The sequence below is a fragment of the Apodemus sylvaticus genome, chromosome 20 (genome assembly GCF_947179515.1).
Source record: "Apodemus sylvaticus chromosome 20, mApoSyl1.1, whole genome shotgun sequence".
Taxonomy (NCBI): Eukaryota; Metazoa; Chordata; class Mammalia; order Rodentia; family Muridae; genus Apodemus; species Apodemus sylvaticus.
This window is the reverse complement of record NC_067491.1, coordinates 1264134-1291097: the sequence shown is the minus strand read 5'-3', so window position 1 is coordinate 1291097 and position 26964 is coordinate 1264134. Positions and strand designations below refer to the sequence as shown.

General features: G+C 56.9%; 2 protein-coding genes across 5 annotated transcripts; one reads left to right on the top strand and one right to left on the bottom strand.

Moving 5' to 3' along the window:
* Positions 1-4592: 4592 nt before the first annotated feature.
* Csnk1g2 (casein kinase 1 gamma 2) lies at positions 4593-10725 on the top strand. 2 transcript variants are annotated; one of them, XM_052165177.1, is made up of 11 exons: positions 4593-4823; positions 7897-7937; positions 8016-8085; positions 8173-8321; positions 8422-8656; positions 8732-8817; positions 8905-8989; positions 9104-9252; positions 9594-9677; positions 9764-9870; positions 10000-10724. In XM_052165177.1, exons 1-11 carry the CDS (start codon positions 4637-4639, stop codon positions 10052-10054), a joined length of 1248 nt encoding a protein of 415 aa, XP_052021137.1. In that variant the 5' UTR covers positions 4593-4636; the 3' UTR covers positions 10055-10724. The 2 variants fall into 2 exon arrangements, with proteins under 2 accessions (XP_052021137.1, XP_052021136.1); XM_052165176.1 differs by having other exon boundaries at positions 8016-8321; positions 10000-10725.
* A 1303-nt stretch (positions 10726-12028) lies between these two features.
* Positions 12029-26215, bottom strand: Btbd2 (BTB domain containing 2). 3 transcript variants are annotated; one of them, XM_052165183.1, is made up of 9 exons: positions 24917-26215; positions 17471-17590; positions 16635-16791; positions 15604-15709; positions 14647-14844; positions 13916-14126; positions 13624-13711; positions 13215-13361; positions 12029-13125 (listed from the first exon to the last, which is right to left on the bottom strand). In XM_052165183.1, the coding sequence occupies exons 1-9, from the start codon at positions 25552-25554 to the stop codon at positions 12964-12966; spliced, it is 1827 nt and encodes a 608-aa protein (XP_052021143.1). In that variant the 5' UTR covers positions 25555-26215; the 3' UTR covers positions 12029-12963. The 3 variants fall into 3 exon arrangements, with proteins under 3 accessions (XP_052021143.1, XP_052021144.1, XP_052021145.1); XM_052165184.1 differs by having other exon boundaries at positions 13916-14108; XM_052165185.1 differs by lacking the exon at positions 13624-13711 and having other exon boundaries at positions 13027-13125.
* Between the last annotated feature and the right edge of the window lie 749 nt (positions 26216-26964).

Below are 26964 nucleotides of genomic sequence, written 5' to 3'. Positions count from 1 at the left end.
CTCAGGCCAGCCCAGCATTTCCCCTGAGCCTGGGCCCGCCTCAGGAGACAGCCTCACGTGGGGAAAGAATCCGGCTCAGGGCCTTGTGGGTCAGGCCAGGGAGGGTTTATTTAGGACGAGGGAGCCCTGCCCTCCTTCCAAGGGCTCTATTTTTAGCTCCAGGGTTCATCTAGGACCAGGACTAGAGGCATTTCCTTTTCTCTGGGGTCTCGGGTCACACCACACATGCCCAGGTGTGCCTGGGACAACACAGCTGGCTGGTACCAGGGTGGCCTCTTTCACTGGCCCTCCATGTTGGAGTGACAACCACTTGTTATGTGCTCACTCTCTTGGGCAGGTCTGATGGCCAGCTGGCCCATGCCAGTCAGCCTAGCTCTTCCTGTGATGGAGGAGAAGTGGTTCATGTGACCTCTGGCCATGCCTGCCGTCCCACAGTTGTGGCCCTCCCTGTCTCATGGCGGTTTTCACAGCCTCCTTGGCCTGGCCACCTCCCCCCAGCGCCGCCCCCCACCCCTGTGGGGCTGACAAAACAGGCAGTGACTGTTGTAGTGTTCCCAACTGTGTTGTAGGATGCATAGGGACAGTAGATGCACAGGTGTTCTGAACTCTGGAGTTCCTTGGCTGCCGTGTCCACTCAGGACGTGGGCAGCACACCCACTGGCCCAGGAAGGCCACAGTTAAAAGGCACAAGGGCCCACCAGGGCTGCTGCTTCCTCCAGCCTGCCACGCTGACCCCGCCTGTGCTTGGTGCCTGTGCAGGACCCTCCTCTGCCTCTTACTTGTCGTCCTCCAGTGCGGCCCTGCAGGCACCCCATTCCCACTGTATGTCCTAGCTGGCCTGCACCCCTAGAACAGACCATGTGCTGCCTGTTGCTGCTGACCGCAGCAGTGTGTGAGCCGCGTGGCTCTTCCCCTCCACACATCATAGGTGGGTTACTGGGCCCGTGGTGGCAGCTTTGCATGTCACCGGTGTGCAGCCATCCAGCCAGGCTGAGGAAGACAGTGGGCCCATCCCTGTCTTCCCCAGAACAAAGGATGATGTCTTTTGTTGCTGGAGACTCTGAGGGGCCAAGCTCAAATCTTTCCAAATCTCAGAGAAGCCCTGCTGCTTCTGGTGACCTGGGATGCTCCGTTGCAGGTGGCTCCTCCTTCCTGATGTTGACATCCCTGTGCTGGTCCTTGCGTTTGACACAGCAAGGTGTCCACACTCTAGGGTCTTCTCATGCCACTGCCTCAGGCACCCCCTTACCCAGCTCGTGGTGGCCTCTTGTGGGTTGTGAAGGGTGCACTTGGGCACAGGCTGAGCACTGTGGAATGGGGGAGCACACCGACTCTGCAGGTGAGGTCCTGTCTGGAGACTTGGTGTGTGTGCAGGGCACACGTGCTGGGAAGGGCTGGCTCCCTGTACAACCTCCAGCCCTCTTTGACCCTTGCCTGTCTGTGTGAGTTGATCACCCTGACATGACAACCGCAGGCCTGGGCTCTGTCCCTGAATGCTGCCTCTAGACGGGTGCTGGGTATGGGGTGCTGGACCCCGAGAGAGTGTCTCTGTGTGCTGGCAGTTGTTAAAACCACACTGTATGTATTTAGTGTGAATAAGGGTAGTGTGTCTATGCTACCCCATGTGTTTGGAGGTCAGAGGATAACTTGTGGGAGTCAATTATCTCCACAGTGTGGATCCTGGGGACAGAACACAGGTCATCATTTTGTTGACCTTTGGTGTTTTTGTGAAGAGTTTCATGTAGCTCAGGCTGGCCTTGAACTCCTGATCCTCCTGCATGCTGACATGCTGAGTGTCATTTTGTTTCTGTGTTAGAGATGGGACCCAGGGCACAGTGGTTGAGCACTCTGCCCTGTTAATCCTTCCTAATGGAAGAGAAGCCCCAGGGAGGCACTCATGACAGAGACTCTGAGGGGCTATTCTGAGTGACACTTGGGTGAGAGAGTGAAGTTTTTCTGCTCTGTAACCTTTACCAGTTCCTTCTGGCCTGGGCACAGGTCCTTAGGCAGGCCCCAGTCCATAGTCTCCTCTTCGTCCTTAAGGCCATGGTGCCAGCATCTCATGGCGCCAGTCTCCAGGCCTGCCTTCCTCTGCCTCCCGTGCTGTTCTCAGTGTCCCAATAAGAGAGGGATAGGAGCAGGTGTGGCCAATTGAGACTGTGCAGAGTTTCTAAGAGTCCCTCCCCCATGATTTTATGGTGAGGAAGGGTGGGACCTGAGGGTGGTTTGTCTTGTCTTAGTGTATTTTTGTAGGTGTCCTCGGTGGGATGCAGATCCTTGGCGGCCTGTGGTGTAGCTAGTCAGCCACACTGTAGAGACTCAAGGTACAGGCTGCTGTGGGACACATGTACCCATAGGGTCAAGGCCCCTGCGGTATGAATCTGAGCTGGAAGAGGGCCTCATACCAGTTGGGTTTTTCTAGGGGTCCCATTTATTTTGAGCAGAGTCCCTGTTGGATACTAAAGCTGGTTGGACTTTTCGACTGCAGAGCCAGGCTGCCAGTTCCCTCATTCCCTAGCAGGCAAGCCAAAGTATGGGGAATATTGTCAGTGGACAGGTGGGACGTCGTGATGGCCACCATGGCTTCTCCTCACTCTGCAGCCACAGCCCAGCAGAGAAATGTGTGAGGACAGCAAGCAAGCAAAGCACTACCTAGAGGCTGGAAGGGGCGGGACCGCAAGCCTACCTTGCTCATGTGCAGGGCTGGGCAGCAGGCTGGCACCCTCCAGATATGCCCCCAGAGCACACATCCACATTCCCCTGCACGGCTGCCTGTGGGAACATGGACCCGAGAACTCAGCCCGAGACTAACCTAGGCTACAGAGTAAGACCTTGTCACAAAACCAAAACCTGCATGGGTGTTTGCCAAACCCAAGCCCTGGGTGATGGTTCTGTTGGTGAAGTGCTTGCCTTGAACCATGAAGAGCCCAGCACCCAAAAAACAGCAGGCATGGCAGCCACACCTTCAGTCCCAGCACTCAGGAAGCAGAGGCCGTCAGATCTCTGAGATTGGGGACAGCCTGGGCTGCACAGTGAGGTGTTGGCCAGCAAAAGTGTGTGGCTACCCAAGCTCATAGTCTTGGTGCCAGGGAGGTAGAAACCGAAGGACTCCTGGGACCTACTCAGGGAGAGACTGACTCAAAATGGGACAGTCTTGATAAATGGCACCTGAGATTGGCCCTACCTGCACAGCCACTTCTGCACATGGATTGATCACATCTGTACACACAGTGGGACAGTGAGGTCACGGTGCTGCTGCTGCCACAGTGTGTGTGAGAAATCTGGAAATTTGGTTTTTTGTTTGTTTGTTTTTTCGAGACAGGGTTTCCTCTATGTAGCCCTGGCTGTCCTGGAACTTACTCTGTAGACAAGGCTGGCCTCGAACTCAGAAATCCGCCTGCCTTTGCCTCCCAAGTGCTGGGATTACAGACGTGTGCCACTGCCGCCTGGCGAAAATTTGGTTTCTTTAAAGGCTCTGTTTTTGTTCTAATCCCAGGTGTGGGACATGGGGCTGCTTCAGACGGATTTGCCTTGTGCTTTAGTGGAGGCGTGGTTTTGCCAGCTGCAGATAGTTTCTGTGATTGTGTGATATTTGGAATTCTGGAGTCTTCGGAGAGGTATTTAAATGTGAGGGCCCTGAGACAGTGGTTGTTGGCTGTGGTTTGTTAGTAGTTTTGCTCAAAGAAGAAACAAAAGAAAAGAAGGAACTTTAGGAATCTTAGCTCTCTTCCCTCTCTCCTCCTACCAGTGATGGGTGAGACTGGGGATAGAGAGCCTTGCGTGCCCCAGGCCTCCCCATCTGTCCCCGCTGTCTGCCCTCTCTGGGCAGTTCTGCAGCTGCCCATGTGTGGATGGCCTGGCAAAGGCTAGGGCTTTGGGGCTGAGAGATGTAGATCACGGCGGGGCCCCCTGCACCCCCTGTTTACCCAGCACTGCAGCTGTCAGCCTCCTGAGTAGATGGAGTCGCTTCACCTGCCCTGCCCTGGTTGGCCATGGGCACTGTTTATTCTGCCATCTACTACTTTCCTTGTCTTGGCTGGTCATGTGGTTGGGCTGTGGGTCACCTCTTACCTTTAGCCTTCCCATGTCCTCTGCTCTGCCACTTGGTGGCATAGTCTTGTGGCAAGTTCGAGCCTGTGGTCATTCCACTCAAGTCATCTACCCCAGTCTCTCACTTTGCTCAGCTCACGTTTGGTCACACCATGGTAGCCTTGGCTGTGGTCTCTGACCTGTCCCGGGGTGAGCAGGGCATGTAGACTTCCCACTGGGGGAGACGCACCCAACAAGCAGGGATGCTACCGATCCTGTTCAGACCTTCAAAGATCTTTTTGTACCAGACCACCAGGGGCATGTCACGCACTCTGCCCTCTAACCTGTGCCTCTGTTTCTTCACAGCTGGGCACCACAAGATTTAAGGCGGTGGGACCTGTTGGCAGAATGTCTTCTCTCTTCGCAAGCGACCCTGAGGCCACCAAGATGAGTACCTCGGCCCGGCCTGTGAGCGTGCCCGGGTTTCAATAGCCGGGAGCCGAGGGGCCGCCGGGCGCAATGGTGTACTAGGCCGGGCGCGAGCTCAGGTTTCGCACTCGGATCTCACGGCAGAGTCACCGTGGAGAGGCCAGGGTACCACAAACTTATGGATTTTGACAAGAAAGGAGGGAAGGGGGAGTTGGAGGAGGGCAGGAGAATGTCCAAAACCGGCACGAGTCGGAGCAACCACGGCGTCCGCAGTTCGGGGACCAGCTCAGGGGTCCTGATGGTGGGCCCAAACTTCCGAGTCGGCAAGAAGATAGGCTGTGGGAACTTCGGGGAGCTTCGCCTAGGTGAGTCCTGTGGTTCTCATCTCCTGTCCGTCAGTAAGCCCATCAGGAAGGAGGGAACCTGGCTTTCTATACCCAGCAGGCGCCTCAGGTCCCAGACCTTGCTCAGAGTGGTCGTGTGGGGGAAGTGCTCCCAGGGAGCACGCTGGCCACACCAGCCCCTGAGGCTTGGCTATGCTCTACCAGATAACGGGGTGACGCTTCCCGTCGTGTCAATGAGGACCACAGAGTCTGTGAAGGACAGATCTGGTCACACTGAGGGGACAGCAGTGTCGTGGGCTCCAGTTCCCTTCCTCTCCCAGAGTAGAGTATTGTAACACTCGCTGGCCTGCTCAAGCCCTGTCCCAGGGCTGTGCATTTTGTGGCCTTGGGCCTCTGAACTTTCTGCCTGCAGCCTGTGGCTTCAGGTGTCTCCTCAGGCCCAGCTGAAAGATAGTTTCTACACAATAAGACCCCACACTGCAACCTTGAAGCCATCATGGCCACACCTTTAATTCCGGCAGGGCAGTCGGAGGCAGCCTAGATGAATCTCTTGAGTTTGAGGCCAGCCTGGTCTACAGAGTGAGTTCCAGGACAGCCAAGGCTACACAGAGAAACCCTGTCTTGAAAAATGAAGAAAAATTGCAGCCCTGAATACATGCACGCATGTGCACATGGCCAGCAGTGCCTTCTGGGGTCCTGTCCTCAGGCAGCTGGGGCAGCCGCTCATGGCTCTTGTCCTGGTACAGATCACTGTGCAGGGACTTAGGTGTATGAATTCTGAAAGGGAATCCTGTGCAGGGTCTGTCGGTAGGAAGCTGTGTGCAGGTGCTTGTTGCTTCCTGTTCTCCCTGCTAGAGGTAGCCTGTGCCACAGCTTGTGCACTTTGACCTTTGTTGGAGTGCAGAGCCAGCCCCATCACTGCTGGATGCTCAGTTCCTGTCAGCTGTTTGCACCCTAACTTTGCTTAAGCACCTCAGCGGTAAGGTGAGCTTAGTGTGAGCCAGGCCGGGATCCCCAACCAGCTGTGAACCAGCCTCACAGCACTCGGGGTGCTGAGGTGGGTGCTCTCCATAAGGGGCAGGCCAGCCTGGGCTACACAGTGAGAACTTGACTCCCTTCTTCCTGCCCCCACACAGAGTGATCTTTGAAGGTGTTAATTTCTCTGGTGAGTGTGAGCTGCTTCCTTGCCTGAGCCCTCATCAACCCCACCCTCCCTTATGCGGCCTGCTGATCGATCAGGCTGGGCCTGCTGAGCTCCTTGGGTCTGGAGGTGATAGTTGTTTTTTGAAACAACTTCATCGGTGCAGCTTTCTTCCTCTGACTGTGGGGCCGCATTTGGTTCCCTTGTGTGTGCCCTCTCTCTCTTTTCTTTGTAGGAAAAGGTCCCACCATGTAGCCCTGACTGTCCTGGAACTCACTCTGTAGACCTGACTAGCCAGAACTCAGAGATCACCCCTGCCTCTGCCTCCCCTAAGGGCTGGGACTGAAGGCGTGGCCACCATGTCCCACCCTCACACACACACACATTTTGTTTTGTTCTGTGTGTTATGTCGCTGCACTGTGTGTATGCCTGGGGAGTCTGAAAGAGGGCACTAGGTCCCCTAGAATTAGTTACAGACTGTTGAGAGCCCCATGTGTGTGCTGAGGACTGAACTCAGATCCTCTGGAAGAGCAGCCAGTGCTCTTAACCACTGTCTCCCCAGTCCCCGGCACATTTAAGAAAAAGTCTCAATGTGTGTATGTTGGGGAACAGACATGCCACACATAGCTGTGACGGTCAAGGACAGCTTTGGGGAGTCTCTGTTCTGTGGATTCTGGGGGCTCTGGCTTAAACTGAGGCCAGCAGCTTGCACACAGGTGCTTTCCACTAAGATAGGGGCATACACACTGTGGGCTCAGAGTGGCCGTGCATCCTGTGTGTCCTGACATCCTTCAAGACCTCAGTGCCTGTCATGTGCACAGGGAACCTGGGTCTCTAGGACTTGGCTCAGGTGCGGGGCAGGCCAGCAGCGGAGCAGGATTGGATCAGTGAAAACCCTGAGGCAGGTGGCCACAGAGGAAGAGTGACCCTGAGCCAATCTGCTCATAAGCAGGCGTTGGCAGTTGCAGCTGAGGAGACTAGAGCTCCCTTGGGTAACCCTGGCTTCCAGCATGTGAGAGCCTCAGCTCCAGAGAGACCTGAACAAACCTTCCCAGAGGAAAGCTGGCCCGGTCTCCCTTGCAAGGGACAGCCCTTGGCTGCTCCCCTAGGAGATCTGAGGTGCCGGCAGGGTGAGGGGCAGAGACCACCCCCATGGTGACCTGGACTGTCACTGAGCTATCTCTCCGAAGAAACTCCATGGTGCTTCACCTTACACAGTCTGGCCTACGCAGCTAGGAGTGGGCTCTAAACATGGCCTGGTATCAGAGGGGGCTGTGTGCTGGCGTCCTTGGCGACGGAGAATGGTGGAGACACACAGGCCCAGCAGGGAGTGAGCATCCCTGCCAGGTGGCTGGAGACCACCCCTAGGGCTGTCTGTGCCAGCCTGGCCACAGAACCCAGCCCAGTGGCTCTGCTTGCTGCAGTACTCAGGGCCTCTCCCTACGGGCGTGGCAGGTGTAGACAGTGGGGCGTGGCCCTAGAGGTGGCCTTTGTGACTCGTGATGTTGAGGTGAACATAGGGTGCTGAGGGGCTGGGCTGTGCTGACAGCAGATGGGAGCCCTGCGAGGAGAGGGTGACTGAGTGGGGCTGAGCCTACTGCTGGGCTCACCAAGGTGGGGTTAGCAGGGGACTGAGCACGCCATCCCCGCAGCCGGACATCTTGGGAGTATATGTGGTTTTGTGGGGCTGCCTCCTAAGTGAGGATGGGCTCTGTGGTGACCACTGGGGCACAGAGACATCTCCCCATGACTACATGCAAAGAGAGGAGTAGTGCCACCTGGGATCCCTGGGCAGTGGAACTTGTGGCCAGAGGCACTTTAACAGTCAGCGGGAGGGGGCATTCATTCCCACAATGCTTCTGTGAACTGTGTTGGAGGGGAGTGCACGCTTGGGGTCTGGGTGGGCTGGGCTAGGAAGGCCGCAGTCCTGATAGTCTTTCTCTTCCTCCCCAGGAAAGAACCTGTATACAAATGAGTACGTGGCTATTAAACTGGTGAGTGTGCCCTGCCCTTGCCCGACCCTGCGCCCTTGCGTGGGAAGGGGGCCTGGGTAACAGTCCTGTGCCCCACAGGAGCCCATCAAGTCCCGGGCCCCACAGCTGCACCTGGAGTACCGCTTCTACAAGCAGCTCAGCACGACAGGTGAGACGGACACGGACACGGGTGCGGGGCCAGCACTCGCAGGCGGGCAGGGGCTCCAGACAGCCAGCATGGATGTTCCCTTCGCAGAGGGAGTCCCTCAGGTCTACTACTTCGGCCCCTGTGGGAAGTACAACGCCATGGTGCTGGAGCTGCTGGGACCCAGCCTGGAGGACCTTTTCGACCTGTGCGACCGCACCTTCACACTGAAGACGGTGCTGATGATCGCTATCCAGCTGGTGCGGAGGGGTGCGGTAGGCAGGGTGGGCTGAGCGGGTCTGGGCCTGGGCGCCGAGCCCCCCCTCCCCCGCACTCCCGCCTGACTCGGGTCACCCGCAGATCACGCGCATGGAGTACGTGCATACCAAGAGCCTCATCTACCGCGATGTGAAGCCCGAGAACTTCCTGGTCGGGCGGCCGGGCAGCAAGCGGCAGCACTCGATCCACATCATCGACTTCGGGCTGGCCAAGGAGTACATCGACCCTGAAACCAAGAAGCACATCCCATACCGCGAGCACAAGAGCCTGACGGGCACAGCGCGCTACATGAGCATCAACACGCACTTGGGCAAGGGTGAGCAGCGCTGCGGGCGGGACTGGGCGGGACTGGGCGGGGGCGGCGCCATCTGAGCCCTTGCTGTCCCCGCAGAGCAGAGCCGCCGGGACGACCTGGAGGCGCTGGGACACATGTTCATGTACTTCCTGCGCGGCAGTCTGCCCTGGCAGGGGCTCAAGGTGGGTGGGGCCTTTCGGGTGGGGTGTGGGGGAAGGGCTTAGATTCTGGGTATCGACTCCGACTAAGACCAGGGTCACATTGCGCAGGCAGACACACTGAAGGAACGCTACCAGAAGATTGGAGACACCAAGCGAGCCACCCCCATCGAGGTGCTGTGTGAGAGCTTCCCTGGTAAGGTCCCGGTGGCTACGCCCCGCCCCATCCTACGGCCACGCCTTTAGAGCCGAACCCCTCCACGCGGGGCTCCCCGCTCCGTGTGACCGCGCCCCTGATCCTCTTCTCCAGAGGAGATGGCCACGTACCTGCGCTATGTGCGACGCCTAGACTTCTTTGAGAAGCCAGACTATGACTACCTGAGGAAGCTCTTCACCGACCTCTTCGACCGCAGCGGCTACGTGTTCGACTACGAGTATGACTGGGCCGGGAAGCCCCTGGTACGCGCAGGTGACGGGCGAGCTCCGGTTTAGAACTCCGCGGTGTGCGGGTGCACGAGCTGGGCGCCTCCCTAGGTGAATCGGGCGCTGACGAGTGAAGAGCCGCCCTGCCCCAGGCTGGGAGCCCAGTAGTTGAAGGGGTTTAGGTTGAGATGCCCACAGGTGAAGGGGTGCAGTGGCGACAGACTCCCACAGAACAGCCGGGGAGGGTGGGAGCCTCGGCGGGAGGGGCCGACCTCTCCACCGGGAGGGGCGGCCGGGGCCAGGGCGCGGGTCAGGAACTGTCCTGGGGCTGCAGCGACACCTGCGGCTCCATCCTGTCCTGACATCCGCTCTCGCAGCCGACACCCATCGGCACCGTCCACCCTGATGTGCCCTCCCAGCCACCACAACGCGACAAAGCTCAGCTCCACACCAAGAACCAGGTGAGGGCCCGTCCTGGAGGGGTGGAGGGCGTGTGACGTGTCGCAGAGCCAGCAGAGGTGCTAGCCTGACAGCCACTGCCCTCCAGGCGCTGAACTCCACTAATGGAGAGCTGAACACGGACGACCCCACCGCGGGCCACTCCAACGCCCCCATCGCGGCCCCTGCGGAAGTAGAGGTGGCGGATGAAACCAAGTAAGACTGGCGGAGAGTGGCCGGGAGCCACTGCGCCCGCCCCGGTCACTGCACTCCATTACCACCCCTTACCCCGTATCAACCACTGGGTCACCGTTACCCACAGCACCGCCCTTGTCGCCCCTGCAGGTGCTGCTGCTTCTTCAAGAGGAGAAAGAGAAAGTCGCTGCAGCGACATAAGTGAGGGTGGTGCAGCCGCTGACCACAGGCCCAGGCGGGTGTCTAGGAAGCTGGCAGTGACCTTGGTGGCGTGGGGCTCCTTGGCCCACCTGCAGGCACCATCTTTCAGGACTTGGGGTCACTTCCTTCACACAGGACTTTGGCGGAAATCTCTACACCCGTGTCTCGTCATCCCCTTCGAGAGCATTAACTATTTAAAACCAGGAGAGAAGCGCCGCGCCGTCCCTGCTGCGCCCCTGTTAGCTCATAAAGTCCAGCTTGTCCCCTCAATCCAAAGGCCATTTTCTCGAGGGGGGCAGGCCCGGGGCATGGGTGTCACACGGGGAGGCCTCAGTCACCAAAGGGGAGGCGCGTGCACTACCACGATGCTGCACCAAAGCCGGGGCGGAGCGCGGGACGGTCACCGCACAGGGACTGGTATGGGCCCCACAGAGCCAGGGCGGCCGTGACCCGTGTCCCTGCGTGCAGGGATCACGGGACAGAATCGCCTTAACGCCCGGCCCGGGGCAGCAGAGAGGCGGTCCCACGGGAGGGCCAGGCCTTGGTCGTGGGAGCCGAGTTCTTGCTTTATGACGACATGTACAGAAATGAACTTATGTTTCTCCGGCGCTTCCTTGAAGCCGTAGAGTTTAGGGGCTTTTTTTAAAAAAAAAAATAAAAGAAAAGAAAACCATGCGAGTGTTGGCCTGGGCGTAACCATCTGTCTGACAATTCAAGTCTAGGATCACGTGCTGACAAGGACCCAGCTGGATCATGGAAATACCGAGGGAGCTGGGCACTGTCTGCCCCAGGAAAGGTGGACCAGACTGGTGACCTAGTGGGACAGGAAAGTTGCTGCTTCCAAGCCCGAGGGACCCAGTAGTTGCCAAGTAGATGGACGGGTCTGGGTTCGAGCAGCTGCCCGGCTAACACACACCTCAAGGGCAGAGGTCTGCACTGCACAGCTGCAGACCAGAAGCCACGCCCCGAGTGGAGTGAGACTCAGAGCGGAGAGAGGGTGGCTGGAGTGCACAGGAAGTAGGGGAGGGGCTCTAGGTTCATGATTACACAGGTACCGCCCAGGAAACATTTTAAAAGGCCGCTGGAGAGATGGCCTGGAGGTTAGGAGCACTGACTTCTTCCAGAGGTCCTGAGTTCAGTTCCTGGCAACCATCACAGTGGCTCACAACCATGTGTAATGGGGTCCGGTGTCCCATATAGTGTGTGTCTGGAAACATCGACAGTGTAATATAAATTTTTAAAGGGTTCTTGGGAGAAGGGAAGATGAAAGTCAGAGACTTAAGAAAATGAAGGGACTGGAAAGATGGCAGGTAGTCAAGAGTGCTTGCAGATCCAGAAGACCTGAATCCCATTCTCAGCACCCAAGTCACCACTCAAAGCCACATGTGTAAGCAGTTCCTGGGGAGCAGCAGCATCCTAGACTGCGCATCCACATGTACCAGACACAATACACAAACTGAACAGAAAATCCACTTGAATCCCCAGGACCCACAGTAGAAAGAGAAAACTGATGGGCAAGCTGGCCTCTGGCCTCTGCACACGCGTACAATGCAGTTAAAAGTTGGGACTTTAACTGAGGCCAGCCTGGTCTACAGAGTGAATTCCAGGATAGCCAGGGGTACACTGAGAAACCCTGTCTCAAAAAGCATGTGTGTTCCAGAGGCAACAAGGTTCTCTGCAGGAGCAGCAGGCGCTCTTAATCACTAAACCATCTCTTTAGCTCTCTTGTCTTGAAACCAGCCATGTGTCATGGACCCTAGGCTAGCCCTGGACTTGGGACTTCCAACCTCTGCCTCCTTGGGACTGAGATGGCAGACCACATGTCAGGACCTTGGCCCTGGCTGGGAGCTGGTCTGGCTGCCTGCTGTTTTGCTCTCTTGGTGGTGCTGCAAAGGTGTCTTCAGGGAACAGCATGGAGTGGCTGAGGTTCCCACCTCCCGGTCACCACATAACACCCAGAAGACTTGGCACTCAGTAGTTCAAGGCAGGTATTTTTCTTTATTCCTTTATTTAAAAAAAAACTGGGGGATACTGTGGAGGGCACACCTCCCATGGCTTTGGGATGGGTATGGATTCTGGGCAGGAGGTCACTGGTACAGAAACATGAGGATGTGGAACCCCAAACTGGAGACTGCGCCTTCTAGGATGTCACTGGATAGGGTATGTGGTGGCCTAGAGGGCCAGGGCTATGGTATGTACAGGGGTGTTCTGTGGTACCCCCAGGTGCCGCATCAGACCAGCTGGGTGCCCAGTACATCTTGGTGGGCCTCACCTGCTCAGGCCCTGCAGGCTCAAGGCTGAGCTCTGCTGGGCACAGCAGTGAGGAACCTGTCACCTCAGGTGGGCAGTGCTCAGTGCTGACCAGGCACTTGCACTGCTATGAGAAGAGGGAACCATGGCCCACATGTCACACACCCTGGGGCAGAGCTCCCAGAGGCCAAGGCTGCAGGGGTCAGCAGTGCACGCAGGTCAGGACCTGGGACCCCGCCCCCCAGGGAGCAGCGGAGAAGGAAAGGAAGTGAAACCCAGACCACTGGCTGGAGGAGAGGCCCAGTGCGGGCTCCAGTTGAGTGTAGGCTGTATGCATTGCAGTGTGCAGTTGAAGAGAACAGAGGCGCGGGGCAGCACCAGGGCTCGGAGCTGGCCTGCTGCCCTGAGCTTCAGGAGCTGCGCCCTACCACGCTCCACTGGTCCTGACAGCTGTCCATCCAAGGCCACGCCCACTCTGCCCCCTCCCCCCCAGACTGAGGGAGTCTCAATGGGGCCCAGCCACGACCTAAGCACCGCCCCAGTGCCTTGGGACAGGCAGTCACACTTGTCACTGTGGACACAGCAGCCCCTTCCATGATGATGTGGGAAGTGGTGGGGAGGGAGGCAGGCCTGTGGCTGCCCGGGGTGACCTGGGTGGATGGCCTAGGTGTAGAAGATGACTTCGGGAATCTGCCCATCCTCCACAGATGTGCCGTTGTTGTTCCCAGCCGCGTAACAGAAGGTGAAGCAGGTCTTTGCACCCGTGGTGGGGGACTCGTGGGTCACCTTGCGTAGACCTTTGGTGCCATAGTGGGAGTCCGGACCCTGGGGGGTGGGAGGCACAGTGAGGTCAGGATGCCTGCCCAGGACTCCCAACAGGGGCACCCTCAGCCTGGGCTGCGGTCCATCCCCACCTTCAGCGTGGCACAGGCAGTGTAGTTCACACTGGGCAGGACCTCCACCGGCTCCTTGAACATGACGCGGAAGGTGCTGGCAGAACCGTCGCAGCTGAAACCTGTGTCGTTCTGGCCAAGGACTGTGTTGCTGTCCGTGTGGATGATCTGGGGACAGAGACTGCTCAGCTGCCAAGGTCTGAGCTGGGCAAGCAGGACTACAGGACTAATGAGGGCATGGCCTGGGCACCTGGGCACCTGGGCACCGGGGCATGGTCTCTAGGAGATGGGTGTGCTGGGGCATGATCAGTGCCTGACGGGACAGTGTGGGACCAGGGGGCATCAGAAGGCTAGCTGTGGCTGTTTTACATGGTATGCAGGGGATGGGGGCCCAGGCTGTGGGTGTGGCCAGGAGGCAGGCGGGGCCCACCTGGATGTTCACTTGGTAGTCGGTGGGCCCGTGGATGGACCCGTAGAGCCCGAAACCCACCACAAAGATGCGCTTGCTGACTGAGAACCTGCAGGAGGAAGGCAGTGGCAGATGGGACAGTGTCAGGTCCTGAGCCCATGAGGGTGAGCAGTGCAGGGGCCATGGAGCTGCCCGGTGCTGTGGGGAGGGAGGGCCCGCTGCCCATTCCCGACCAAAGTCTCATCCCCCGAGTGCCCAGTTCGTGCTGCCCACTCTATCCCCACCTCCCTCCCCCACACTGCCCAGGTCTCACCTGATGCGGTCACTGGTGCCACTGTAGCCCCAGCGGCTCTCCACCTGCTGGAACCGGTTAATGCTACATTCCTTGCCCCGCAGGCAGCACCGGGGCCTGTCGATGAACTCCACACGTGGCTTGGGGTTGACAGTAAAATGTAGGAAGAGGCTGACCACCTCCCGGTCCACCAGGATGCCGGACTGTGCCGGGCCTGCGGGCAGAGGGCTGGCTGACAGCAGGAAGGGAAGGCACACTCAGGACCTGGCCTCAGGGCGGGGTGACTCTGTCAGGACCTGGCTTCAGGGCGGGGTGACTGTTCCTCAGGACCTGGCCAAGTTGAGGATGCGTCCTTCCTAGGACCCACCATGATGTCTTTCTGCCTGGCATTTTGGGCTGGCAGATTCCTACATGCGTGGGTCTCTCTAGACGCTGCTGTAGAGCACCCTTGCTCCATTCTTGGTAGAGCTTGTACCCTGCCTGCCCATGCACAGGCAGAGGCCAAAGCGGGTCACTCCATAGCCAGTGTCTCACCACGCTGCAGCTTCCAGGAGCATGGCCAACCCCAAACCCAGGCGATGCATGTGCCAACCGAGTCCCAGCCTAAAGCTGACTCCTGAGTGGCTGATAAAACATGCCCCCCCCCATGTCTGGTGACCCCAGAGGCTCAGGCAGTATTCCCAAACAGTGGCCTGATAAGTGTGGGTCTAGAGGCGACATGGTGGGGCATGGCTGCCATTCGGGCCTGTTACCTGCAGCGAACTCCTCGATGGTCATCAGCGGGAACCGGATGAGACCCAGGGCCTTGCCCAGCACCTTCCTCTTGTTCTCAGGGGTCACCTGAAGCTGCTGCCGTTGACACTCAGCCTCAGACCAGCGCACGACTGCATTAAAGAGCCGGACCTCGCGAATGCCCAGGCTATCCCGCTCCAGCACCGCCACCAATGTGTCTGCAGTAGAGAGAGGCCGTGAGCCGGTGCCCTATAGGGGATCCACTGTAGAACCAGGGCTCCACAGATATGGTCCTCTGTCCATGTTTATTAGTGAAGTTTTATTGACACATGGCCCTCCCTAAGCACTGTCTCTCTCTCCTTCCTTCCTTCCTTCCTTCCTTCCTTCCTTCCTTCCTTCCTTCCTTCCTTCCTTCCTTCCTTCCTCCCTTCCTTCCTCAGTCTCATGGAGTTCAGACTGGCCTTGAAATCTCTGTGTAGCAGAGGCTAGCACTGAGCTCGCCCTCCTGCCTTACCTCTTGATGGGAGAAGGGGCGGCAGCACCAGGCAAGCACTCCACCAGACCAGCTGAGTCCCAGCCCTCGTTCTTTCCCAGAAAGGGTCTCATTCTATAGTCTAGGATGATCTGTAACTCACAGCAATCCTCCTGCCTCAGCCGCCTGAGTACTGGGATCATAGGTGCATGTCCCAACATCCTGCAACTATTTGCTCTAGTTCTCACCCTCTAACAGTCTAGTATCTTTTCAGAAACTATTTTGCCTGCAAAGCCATTGGCAGGAGCCACAAGGGCCTTTCCAGGGCATCTGCAGACAGCACCGTCTCCCTAGACAGGAGTCACAGTAATCCCAGAGCAGGGCAGGTCCTCAGACACGGGCCCAGGCCTGCCACCGAGTCCCACTGTGTCTGTGCTGCCTCGCCCACTCCGCAGGTCACTCGGGAGGTGCAGTCCTCACACTGATGCTGGCCCGCCTCGCTCACCCAGGTCGATGTCAGTGAAGCCCTCAGCGGCGATGGCGTCCGCTGTGTTCTTATCTATGCTTTCCAGGCACAGGCTGGCCAGCTGGGGCTCATCGAAGAGCCGCGCCTAGAGGGGAAAGTTAGCACTGTCACCGCAGACACTACCAGCCTGCCCAGCAGGGAGGTGTCCGACACGACACCCTAGCACAAGGAGGCTGAAGCAGGGGGATGGAGGGTACCAGGAGACCACTGCAGAAACAAGGCTATGAACACTCAGCAGGTGACAATGCTGTCAACAAGCCCAGAACTTAGCTCTGAAGAACAAGCTCAAGGATTCCTCTGTGTCCGCACCCATCAGAAATGGAAGCCACAGGAGAGCCTGGGGGACAGCCAGCACACTCAAGGAGCTGGGTGCAGGGCCAGCAGCATGGCTCAGTGCGTAAAGGTGCTTGCAGCCAAGCCTGAGTCGGATCTTGGGGACTCCAATGGCAGGGACAGCACTAACTTCATGCAAAAAATGTCCTCAACCTGCCCCATAGGCCTGAGCCACACCCACACTTGCACACAGTGTAGTAAATACGGGCTAGCCTAGTCTGCCCCAGGTGGAGGGTTGAGAGGGTAGCAGGGCAGCTGGCTCGGAGCCCAGCACGTGGCTTGGTGGCTCACAGCCACCCGGAGCTCCAGCAGGAGACCAGAGTCTGCTGGGGATGCACACACACGTGCACAAAAAGACAAAGTTGGAACAGAAGCCCAGGGCGTGACGGGGCGTGGTGGCGCATCCCGGTAATGTCAGCACTGGGGAGGCAGAGGCTGGAGGAGCTGTGAGTCCAGGCTAGTCTGGTCTACGTAGTGAGTTCCAAGGCTATACAGTGAGACCTCCATCTCCAAAACCAAAACAACAAGAAAAGGAAAAAAAAGAAAAAAAAAAAAGGAAGGAAAGGTGGCCAGCAGCTGGGGACAGGTGGCAGTCTCCAGCCTCAGTGTGGTCACTCGGGCACATATGTGTGACAAGCGATGCATCACCCTCAGAGTCCCTCACGGACCACGCCCACCTGTGTGAGCAACATGAAGGCATTGTCCGCCCGCAGGTGCTTCTTCAGGAACTCCACACAGTGGGCCTCGAGCGCGGGCACTGCATACTTCTTGGCCGTGTACAGTGTGGTCATCACGGTCTCTGGCCCGATCTGCACTTCATCTGAATACAGGAACCTACAGAAGATACAGACTGTGACAGTGTGACCCACACCCACTGCCCCTGGCCTGGCACCACGGGTTTGCAAAACCCTGTTCAGGAACCTCCTGGAATGGGCATCTGTCACTGTCTCCTGACCTGGGGCACCCCTTCGTCAGGCCAGGCTGTCACCCCCCCCCCCCCCCCCGAGATGCCCATGCACAGGCGCCCTAGGCGTTAGCTCACAGTCCATGGCCCTGTGGCCCCACTTAGACACTCATGGGCAAACTCCATGTTGCTGAGCCTCGGGCCCAGCGGGACAGTACAGGTGTCTACACAACGGGTGTCTACACACACTGACCACAGGCCTGGGCAGGGCACACAGCACATTTACCATTCTTGGATACAAGCTATTTCAGAACATTAACAAAAATAAAAGTCTTCTTTTAAAAGACTAAAAACACTAGTATGCATGTGCACTGTGCAGTATGGGCCTGAAGAGCCAGAGGATATCAGATCCCCTGGAACTGGACTGGGCAGTACCTAGGAAACCCCTAGCAACCAGGGTGCTGGGGTACTGACATTTCTCCAGCCCATAAAGTACTCTGAGAAGCTCTTTAACTCTGGGAAAATTCTAGCATGCTGCCCTGGGTGGGCTCTGCACGCATCCCCGGGAGTCTGTCTTTCCACACTTTACCCTGCCGTGGTCAGACGTACTTGAGCAGCGCCAGGAAGGCGGCAGGCTCCACATCGGGCAGCTCGATCTCAGTGGACGTGGTAGCCATCCCACCGTTGAACATGGCGTCAAAGACAGCGCTGCCCACAGCTAGCACAAACCTGAATAAGAAGAGAGGGTGTCTGTCCGTCAGTCCTGCTGGTGGCCTCCCTCCAGCAGGCCAGCCAGTGTCCCCTGCCCCTCTGTCTTCCGGCCGAGAGTCTGGCCACTGCTGCCTCACTCACTCTCACCGTGGATGCCAGGATCAGACCAGGCAGACACTACCACCGTCCCCTGGGCAGCAACCAAGTGCGCCCAGGAAGCAGGGGTTTAACCGTGTGACGTGGATCTCCAGGAGGGAAACATGAACATGCAAGGAAAGCCTGACAGCTGGCAGGAGATCCCCTAGTTCTGCAGTTAGTTAGGAGCCAAAGCCGGAGTTCAGGACAACCTAAACAAGTCAATGAGACCCTATCTCAAAATGTAAAAAATAACCGGGCAGTGGTGGCGCAGCCTGTAATCCCAGCACTTGGGAGGCAGAGGCAGGCAGATTTCTGAGTTCGAGGCCAGCCTGGTCTACAGAGTGAGTTCCAGGACAGCCAGGGCTACACAGAAAAACCCCTGTCTCGAAAACCAAAAAACAAAACAACAAAAAGACTAATGGATAGGGGTGGAACCTGTCTAGAATCCCCCAGTGAGGGTCTGGGGGCATGGCTCGGCAGTCTAGCTCCCAAGTAGCATGTGTATGCATGCCTGTACATTTCATGACTGTCACTGCAAAATCAGAGTGGAGATGGCTGAGGACAAGCAGGCAGATACTGGATACTGTGGCTCGTGGCCACAAGCTCTCGGGTATCGGGAGCCAGAGTTGGGGCAGCCTTGGGAAGGGTGCAGCTGCCTAGATGGGGGTCTCGGCTCTAGGGTCCCAGTGGTAGAAAGACACATCTCAGTCAGGGCCCTCCAGCCTCCCAGCTCCTGTCCCCATCCTGGTCCACGGGTGGGGGCTGGGCAACCTGACTACTTAGCACAGCACGGCAGCTCCCAGGCCCATGCCGGGACGAGCCAGGAATAACCTCTGCATGTGCCTCTTTGTGGTTGGGAAGCATCTGTCCCCGCAGGGAGGCCCCACGCGGAAGCCTAAAGCAGACACGCGGGCACGCAGCTGCTCTGGGTGCTCGCACCTGGCCTGTGATTCACAGCAATGAGGTGACCCCATTCCAGGGACACCCAGGCCACTCGGCTCACCACCACCTGCACCCTCCTGTAGACCCCCAGCTGCCTTCAGACTTTGTCACTAGCCTTTCCCCTTATCTGTCTGCAGCTCTTTGTAAAGGACAGGTACACACATGCATGCCAAACATGGTGCCTCAAGTGTGGTCAGCCGCAGTGTGCCCCACCTACACACTGGAGCGCCACACAGCCATGAACAGGAACATGGCTACTCACATGGCCCGAAAGAGGAACCAGAGACTGGGAAGGACTCGGGAGTTAGCCCCCCAGGCAGATGGCAAGTGCTGGACAGTGGTGTGGCCTGCAGTATGTCAGTGGTTTTGGTCTCAGTGAGCCGTGCTCAGATGGTTCAATGGTTAAGAACACACACCACTCCTGCCAAGAACCCAGTGTAGCTCCCAGCTGGCTCCAGGGACTGATGCCTAGGCTCTGCAGGCTGCTGCACACACAAACACACATGAACGTATGTATGAACGCACACCCACAAATGAGCACAGGCCTCAACACATATGCATAAATAGACAGACACACATGAACACACATGTGCACGCACACACACACACAAAATAAATCTTTTGGGCCGGGCGGTGGTGGCACACGCCTGTAATCCCAGCACTCTGGGAGGCAGAGGAAGGCGGATTTCTGAGTTCGAGGCCAGCCTGGTCTCCAGAGTGAGTTCCAGGACAGCCAGGGCTACACAGAGAAACCCTGTCTCGAAAAATACCAAAAAACCCACAAACACACACACACACACACACAAATAAATAAATAAATAAATAAATAAATAAATCTTTTGTTTTTTTGAAACAGGGTTTCTCTGTGTAGCTCTATACTTGCTTTGTAGACAAGGCTAAGCCTGGAACTCACAAAGATACGCCTGCCTCTGTTTCCGAGTCCTGGGATTAAAGGCATGCACCATCACTGCCCAACTAAAATAAATCTTTTGCTGTTGTTTGTTTCAGATGAGGTCTAACTATGCAAACTGGGCTGGCCTTCAACTGGAGATGCTCCTGCCTCAGCCCCTAAGAGTCTTGGGATCACAAGTCTGAACTACTACACCCAGCACAAGGCCAGGAGTCTTACAGCAGGGACTGGCTTGCTGTGAAAGGAATGTCTGAGGCCTGCATCCCAGCTCCCAGCGAAAGGGAGGACGGACCAGCCTCTAATTCCACGCACGGGAAAGCAGGGGGCCACACCTTTAACCCCAGCACTTGGGGGCAGAGGCGGGTGGATTTCTGAGTGCTGGATTCAGGCAGGTCCTCACAGTGAAATCCTGTCTCAAAAGACAAAACTTGTGCAGCTCAAACTAAACTCAAACTCATGACTGTCCTGATGCATCTTCCAGAATGTTACAAGGACAGGTTTTGAAAAGAGACAATTTTTTATTTATTTTAAAGAGTTGGGGGACTGGAGAGATGGCTCAGTGGTTAAGAGCACCGACTGCAACCACATGGTGGCTCACAACCATCCATAACGAGATCTGACGCCCTCTTCTGGTGCATCTGAAAACAGCTACACTGTACTTACATATAACAAATAAATAATAAATCTTAAAAAAAAAAAAAAGAATAAAAGGAGTTGGACAGCCAGACAGTGGTGGCGCACGCCTTTAATCGCAGCACTTGGGAGGCAGAGGCAGGCAGATTTCTGAGTTTAAGGCCAGCCTGGTCTACAGAGTGAGTTCTAGGACAGCCAGGGCTACACAGAGAAACCCTGTCTCGGAAAAGAAACAAACAAACATAAAACAAAACAAAACAAAAAACAGAGTTGGACTGTATAGGCCTATCCCTAGTTAGTCTGGAACTTGCTCTGTAAACCAGGCTGGCCTTGAACTCACAGAGAGGCACCTGCCTCTGCCTCCTGAGTGTTGGGATTAAAGGTGTGCACCACCATGCCAGCTATGAAGAGAAGGTTAAGAGAATACAATGAACGATGTTTTTTCCAGTTGACATGGAATGAACTACTAAGAAACTATAGTAAATAAGCCAGGCACAGAGGCGTACATCTGTCATGCCAGGCCCCAGGAGCCCACGGCAGAGAACTGTGGTTAGCTGGAGGTCAGCTTGGGCTCTGTGGCAAAACCCAGTCCCAAAGCCAAACAAAACATACCAAGGAAGTGGGTAAATGTGGTAGGTGGGTGAGTGCTTAGCACACAGAGGCCCTGAGCTCCAGCCTCAGCTCAGTCAGACAGGACGGACAACAAAGGGAAGCCCTGTGTCCCAAAACAAGACAGTGGTCTGCAGAACTGTGGACCTGCGCACAAGGAGGCATGCAGACTGGTGGCTTCAGAAGGGAACCCTAAGAGGCACTGGGAGGAGCCACGCACACACCCCAAAGCCTCTGCCCACTGTTCCCAAGTGGACCCAGATGGCTTCAGAAGCCATGTGGCAAGACAGTGTGGAACTGCAGCTATCTTGGAAAAAGCTGGGTGGGTAGATGGCTCCTGGGAAGCTGTCAAAGGGGCGGGGCATGGAGGGCAGGCCTGTCACTCCAGCACTCAGCAAAACCAGGCTGGATACGGCAAGAGTTTCCAGACAGCCTGAAGTACTAGAGAGTTCCAGGTCAGCCTGTCTCAAAATAAACAGCAAAAACATTACAACATGTACTGGGACTGGGCAGTAGTGGCACACGCCTGTAATCCCAGCACTTGGGAGGCAGAGGCAGGCGGATTTCTGAGTTCGAGGCCAGCCTGGTCTACAGAGTGAGTTCCAGGACAGCCGGGGCTACACAGAGAAACCCTGTCTCGAAAAACCACAAAAAAAAAAAAAAAAAAAAGAACATGTACTGGGGACAGACAGATATAGACACACACACACATACACACACACACACATACACACAGACAGGTTCTTGCCACTATTTTGCTTGAATAAAACTGCATATTGAAGCCGGGCGGTGGTGGCGCACGCCTGTAATCCCAGCACTCTGGGAGGCAGAGGCAGGCGCATTTCTGAGTTCGAGGCCAGCCTGGTCTACAGAGTGAGTTCCAGGGTAGCCAGGGCTACACAGAGAAACCCTGTATCGAAAAAACCAAAATCCAAAAAACCAAAAAAAAAAAAAAAAAAAAAAACCTGCATATTGAAGCTCCTCCTGCCTATGGCTACAGCCGAGTCAAACAGTTATTACGGAAACGATATAGCTGGTCAGAACATTTTCTTTAAGACCGGGGCTCGAATCCAGGAGTACTCTACCACTGAACTACATCCAACCCTAGCTGAAAGCTCTTCATGTCTGATCCTTTCAGTTAATTATAAGCCATGACGGTCCTGGGATCCACCACGAGTACACTCTACTTTGTCTACTGAGACAGGATTTTTCGCTGAGCCCGTAGGTTGCTCCAAGGATCCCCTATCTTCTTAGCTGTCTGTCCAGCTTTTATGTCAGTACAAACTTTATCTACTGAACTGTCTCCTCAACCCATGGTTTGTTTTGTAGACACTCATGTAGCCCAGGCTGGCCTCTAACTCAACATGTAGCCAGAGAGGATCTTGAACCTGTGGTCCTTCTGCCTCAGCCGCCCTCCCCCATGCTGGGTGACAGCCATGCACCAATCAGCGTGCCTCACTGCTTCTCTGAGTGGCCTCAGATGTCACAGAGCTTTTTTCTCCAGTGTCAGTCCAGGTGCCCAGCCAGAGTAGGCACCCCTCTGCTGCTGAGACTCCTGAGAAGCTCCTTGTCACTTGTGACCTTGATGGAGCGCGGCCAGGGGCCCTGAAGTCCTGCCTTTCCTCTGAGTCATCCATCACTGTGACTCCAGTAGCTCTATCTGGTTCTGTGGTCACCCACAGTGGCCAGAAACCACATGGATTCAGAGAGTCCGGGTATGCCTTAGTAGGGAGTGCATGTCTACCTACACACTGCCCTGGATTCTTCCTCAGAACCCAAACAAGGAAAGGATCATAGTGTGACATGGGTCCTGAAGGCCAGATTCTGGAACCTAGGACTGCACAGGCCACATGAGGTTCCTGGGAGGTCCTCTCTGACCCCATTGCAGATGGCTGTGAGCCACCATGTGGTTGCTGAGAATTGAACTCAAGACCTCAAGAAGGGCAGTCAGTGCTCTAAACTGCTGAGCCATCTCTCCAGCCCCCAGTAGGAACTGTTCTTTAGTCTTTAAGTTATGGGCCTGTGACTACGACTACGAGTGCCCTTGGAGACCCAAGGCTTCAGAACCCTGACAACTAGAGCTACCAGCTGCTTTAAGGCACCTAGTGTGGCCGCTGGGAGAGCAGCAAAACCTCTTAAGGGTGGAGCCTGTCTCCAGCCTCCTTAAAGCACGTGTACTCTGCAGTGCTGAGCAGAGAACCAGGCTGGCATGTGTGTTGCATTCCCAGCCCTTCACTGGGGCTTCCCAAGCCAGGCCCTCAGCCTGCAGTTTCCTTGTATTTCTTTCTTTAATTCTTTCTTCCTTTGTTTGGTTTTTGAGACAGAATTGCATTCAATAGCCCTGGCTGTTCTGGAACTTACTGTTAGCCAGGCTGGCTTTGAACTCACAGAGATCCACCTGACTCTGCTTCCCAAGTGCAAGGGACTAAAGGCCTATGCCACCACACCTGAGTCTTTTTAGTTTTTCTGGCAGAATCTCTCTAGGTTGCCTAGATTGACTTGGGAGTTTGCAATCCTCCTGCCTCAGTCAAGAAGTAATTGAGTTCATGGCCTGGGTCACCATACACATTGCTTCTGGACCCTACACTGACAGTGTAAGCTCCATTGTTGGTGGGTGCGAGCCAGGCCCAGGGATACCAAGACTGGTGGAAGACCTCATGTCCCTTTCCCCACAGCAACCTTCCAACTCGTCTGCGTTGAACCGTGAGAGACTGTTACGGGCACAATACGGAGGCAACACATTGGAGCAGTTCCAGATGGGGTTACCCAAATGAGTTTAGTTCACAGGTAAGGAAAGCAAGGCCCAGAGAGCTCAGAATGAAGAACCTGAAGGGTCTTTCTGGTGACTTCCAACAAGTCAGACCACTGACCTCTCAGCAACCCTCCACAGCACCACTGAAAGACCTCAGGCACTTGGAAGCCGAGTCTTCCACTGCTCACTGTACACCTGCCAAGCCCTGCCCCACACAAGCTCCACAGGGCGTACAGTGCCCTCATCCTTCTTGCTTTGGCCCTGCTCTGGCTTCTGGGTCTACACTCTCCCCTCAGCTCTGCCCTTCCAGCACTCCTAAGAGCAAGACCACTTCTCTCCTTCCCAGAGGTCTACCCACACCCACCTCCACATTCCCCACTCTGCCACCAAGCGGATCGAACTATCCCACATGGAATCGCGCTTACGCGCGACAACTGAATCAGCAAGCAGCACATATTACTGCAGCTTGCACAGGGACTCCGTTCTGAGGCTGTGCCAGACTCTTGCCCACTCCCACAGCGCTCAACTCAGGGGCCATGGTGAGGTCTGGGGGTGATGGCTCAGACAGACTGGAAGAACAAGAGGCAAGAGTCTCTGGTGGGGAGAGCAGGGGTGTGAAGTGTGAACGTGGGGTTCGAGACGGTGGGGTAAGGAAGGGATCTGAAGGTCACGGGTGAGAATTGGGTAAGCTGGAAAACAAGGTGACCAAGGCATTCAGAGAGCAGAGAAGACCCAGGATAGAGAGGAGCGGGACCTGAGGACAAAATGAAATGGCCCTAGAACCAGGTCCAAGGGAGGCAGGACCCAATAAAACCTCCAGGTTCCCGTGTTCAGGAAGAACACTGTGGGGGAAGTGGGGTGTGGGAACCAGGGTCAGGAATCATAAGGTAAAATGCCTCAGGCTCCAGATTCAGGGTCCAGGGGTGGTGGAAGGTCTGGGTTGGGTGCAGAGTCTGAGGTACATGGTCCTGGGTGAATTGCAGGTTCTTGGGTTGCAAGGTTCTAGGGTGCAAAATCTGACTGCAGGTTTTGAGATGCAAGGCTTGGGTGGGGGGTGTTAAGTCTGAGGTGCACAGTCCTGGGGAGAGTTCAAGGTCTCGGGTGTAGGGTTCTAAGGTGCTGGTTCATAGGGTGCAGGGTCTAGGTGGAAGTGCGGGATCCGGGTGAGGAACAGAAGGGGGGGGTGCAGGGTCTGATTTGGCCTCAGGGTTTAGAGTGCAGGGTCCAGGTCGGGTGCATGGTCTGTGATGCACGGTCCCGGGTAGGTGCTGGATCCTGGGGTGCAGGGTCCGGGTAGGGTTCAGGGTCCGGGGATGCAGGGTCTGGGGTTGCAGGGTCCGGGCGCGTCCCGGAGGCCCACCTGTGCGCGGGGACGCGCTGCGAGCTGAGCCCCTTGCCCACCAGGAAGTGCACGTCGCACAGCACCTCGTTGTTGAAGAGGAAGGCGAAGCGCTCCTGCACCGTGGGCTTGGTGGCCTGCCAGTTGTACACGGGCTCGCGCAGCAGCGCGCCCGGGCCCGCGTCGTCGCGCTCGTCGCCCACGGCCTGCGCGTCAGTCCCGGGCCCGGGCGGCGGGGACGGGGGCGGCGGAGGCACCGGGGCGCAGGCGGCGGCGTTGCTGGGGGCCGCGGCCGCGTTGGCGCTGGGCCCCAGGCTGCCCGCGCCAGGCCCGACCCCCGGCGGGCAAGACGCGCGACCGCTGCCGCCCGCCGCCATCTTGTCGCTGCGGTGCGGGGGCGGGGCCACGGGAGGCGTGTTCAGAGGGGGCGGGGCATCTGAGAGGAGGGTGGGGGCGGGGCTAAAGAGAGACTGGACCAGAGAGGAACGAGGGGAGGAGACAAAGAGGGAGGAGCCGACGGGCGGACGGAAGAGAGGGAGAGGGGCGGGGCTAGGGAGGGGTGGGGCATGCAGAGGAACCACGGAGGATGAGGAATAGGAAGGAGAGCTGGGGAGGGAGCAGGGAGGAGGGGAGGAAGAGCGAGAAGCGGTTGCCAGCATAAAAAGGAGAGGGAGGATGGGCGTGGCAGGGCTAGGCCCGGGATTGGCGAGACAAGAAAGAGGAAGGCCCTGGATCGCCAGAGGAGGAAGGAGGATGAAAGACTGAGGGAAAGGGGAGGGAGAAGTGGATAACTGGTTCGGAAAGGAGGGCAACAGGAAGGACTGGATGGGAGGAAAGAGAAGGATGTGGTAACGGGGGAGGTAGACGGAGCTATGGAGGCGCAGGCCGTCCCTGGATTGGAGCAAGGGCAGGAGGGGGAGGATGAGGAGAGGCTCGGGGAGGTGAAGGACAGACGGAGGAGAGAAGCGGAAGGACGGGAGGGGGAGGAAAGGGTGAGTAAGGAGCAGAGGGAGGAGGAGAACTGGGATGATAAGAGGCAGGGCCTCCAGAGTAGTGGAGCCCGGGGAGGAGAAGTGGAAGATGGGGAAGGGAACTGAGTCCAAAGTGCGGAGGGAGAGAGTCAGGAAGAGGGGTGGGACCAGGGAAAGAAGCCAGAGGAAAGCCGAGAGAAAAGGGAGGAAGGGAAGGGCCTAGGACTTGTGGAGAGGGGCGGACAGAGGAGGGAGGGGAGAGGAGAAAGGAACAGGCGGGAGGATTGAGGGAAAGAAGGCAGGGAGGAGGAGGAAGAGGAGGACGCGATCACACACAGTGCAGGGAAGAGGGCGGGGCTTGAGGTGAAGGGGCGTGGCGTATCCGAGCACGCCTGGCTAGAGGGGGCGGGGTCTAGATGGAAGCGGACTGACGAATAGGTTTAGAGAGAGAAAGGACGAGGGAGAGGCCTATGAAGATAGTGAATGCAGGAAGGGTAGGAGAAACGCAGGGGAATCGGAGGAACTGAGGATGGTGAGGGCTCAGGCCTCCGATCCCACCTACATCATGCTCCTATCCCCCCCGAACACAGCCAATTCCGGCTCAGGCTGTAGGACTGTTTGTTTGTTTGTTGTTTTTTTCGAGACAGGGTTTCTCTGTATAGCCCTGGCTGTCCTGGAACTCACTCTGTAGACCAGGCTGGCCTCCTGGCCTCGAACTCAGAAATCCACCTGCCTCTGCCTCCCAGAGTGTTGGGATTACAGGCATGGGCCACCACGGCCCAGCAGGCTGTAGGACTTTAAGAACCCAAACTAGACTGATTGTGAACCCAGAAAGGGAGTGAGGGAAAGAAGTGGGTTGAGATACAAAGAGGAGGGGAGGCCAGTCCAAACCAGAGGAAGGAGGAGTTGGAGGAGGGGCAGGGAAGCTGAAGTGCCTCATTGCCTAAAGAGCATATGGGAGAGGAGAGGGCAAGAACTAGGAGGGGAGTGCGACCAGGGCCTGAGAGGCGGGGAGAGGGGTCCTGGGGAGCTAGAAGAAGTGAGTTGAGGGGTTGCATGGAGAGGCAGGCATGGAGGGACCAGGAAGAAGGGAGGGCT

Bases quoted from the DNA above. Each gene is read 5' to 3' on its own strand.
- Csnk1g2 (XM_052165176.1), top strand. From the start codon at position 4,637: ATGGATTTTGACAAGAAAGGAGGGAAGGGGGAGTTGGAGGAGGGCAGG. The intron at 4,824-7,896 runs GTGAGTCCTGTG...CTTCCTCCCCAG, and splicing joins CTTCGGGGAGCTTCGCCTAG to GAAAGAACCTGTATACAAAT. The intron at 8,818-8,904 runs GTGGGTGGGGCC...CACATTGCGCAG, and splicing joins TGCCCTGGCAGGGGCTCAAG to GCAGACACACTGAAGGAACG.
- Btbd2 (XM_052165183.1), bottom strand. From the start codon at position 25,554: ATGCTGGCAACCGCTTCTCGCTCTTCCTCCCCTCCTCCCTGCTCCCTC. The intron at 13,362-13,623 runs GTGGGCCCCGCC...CTCTGTCCCCAG, and splicing joins ACTACCAAGTGAACATCCAG to ATCATCCACACGGACAGCAA. The intron at 13,126-13,214 runs GTGGGGATGGAC...CCCACCCCCCAG, and splicing joins CTGCCTGTGCCACGCTGAAG to GGTCCGGACTCCCACTATGG.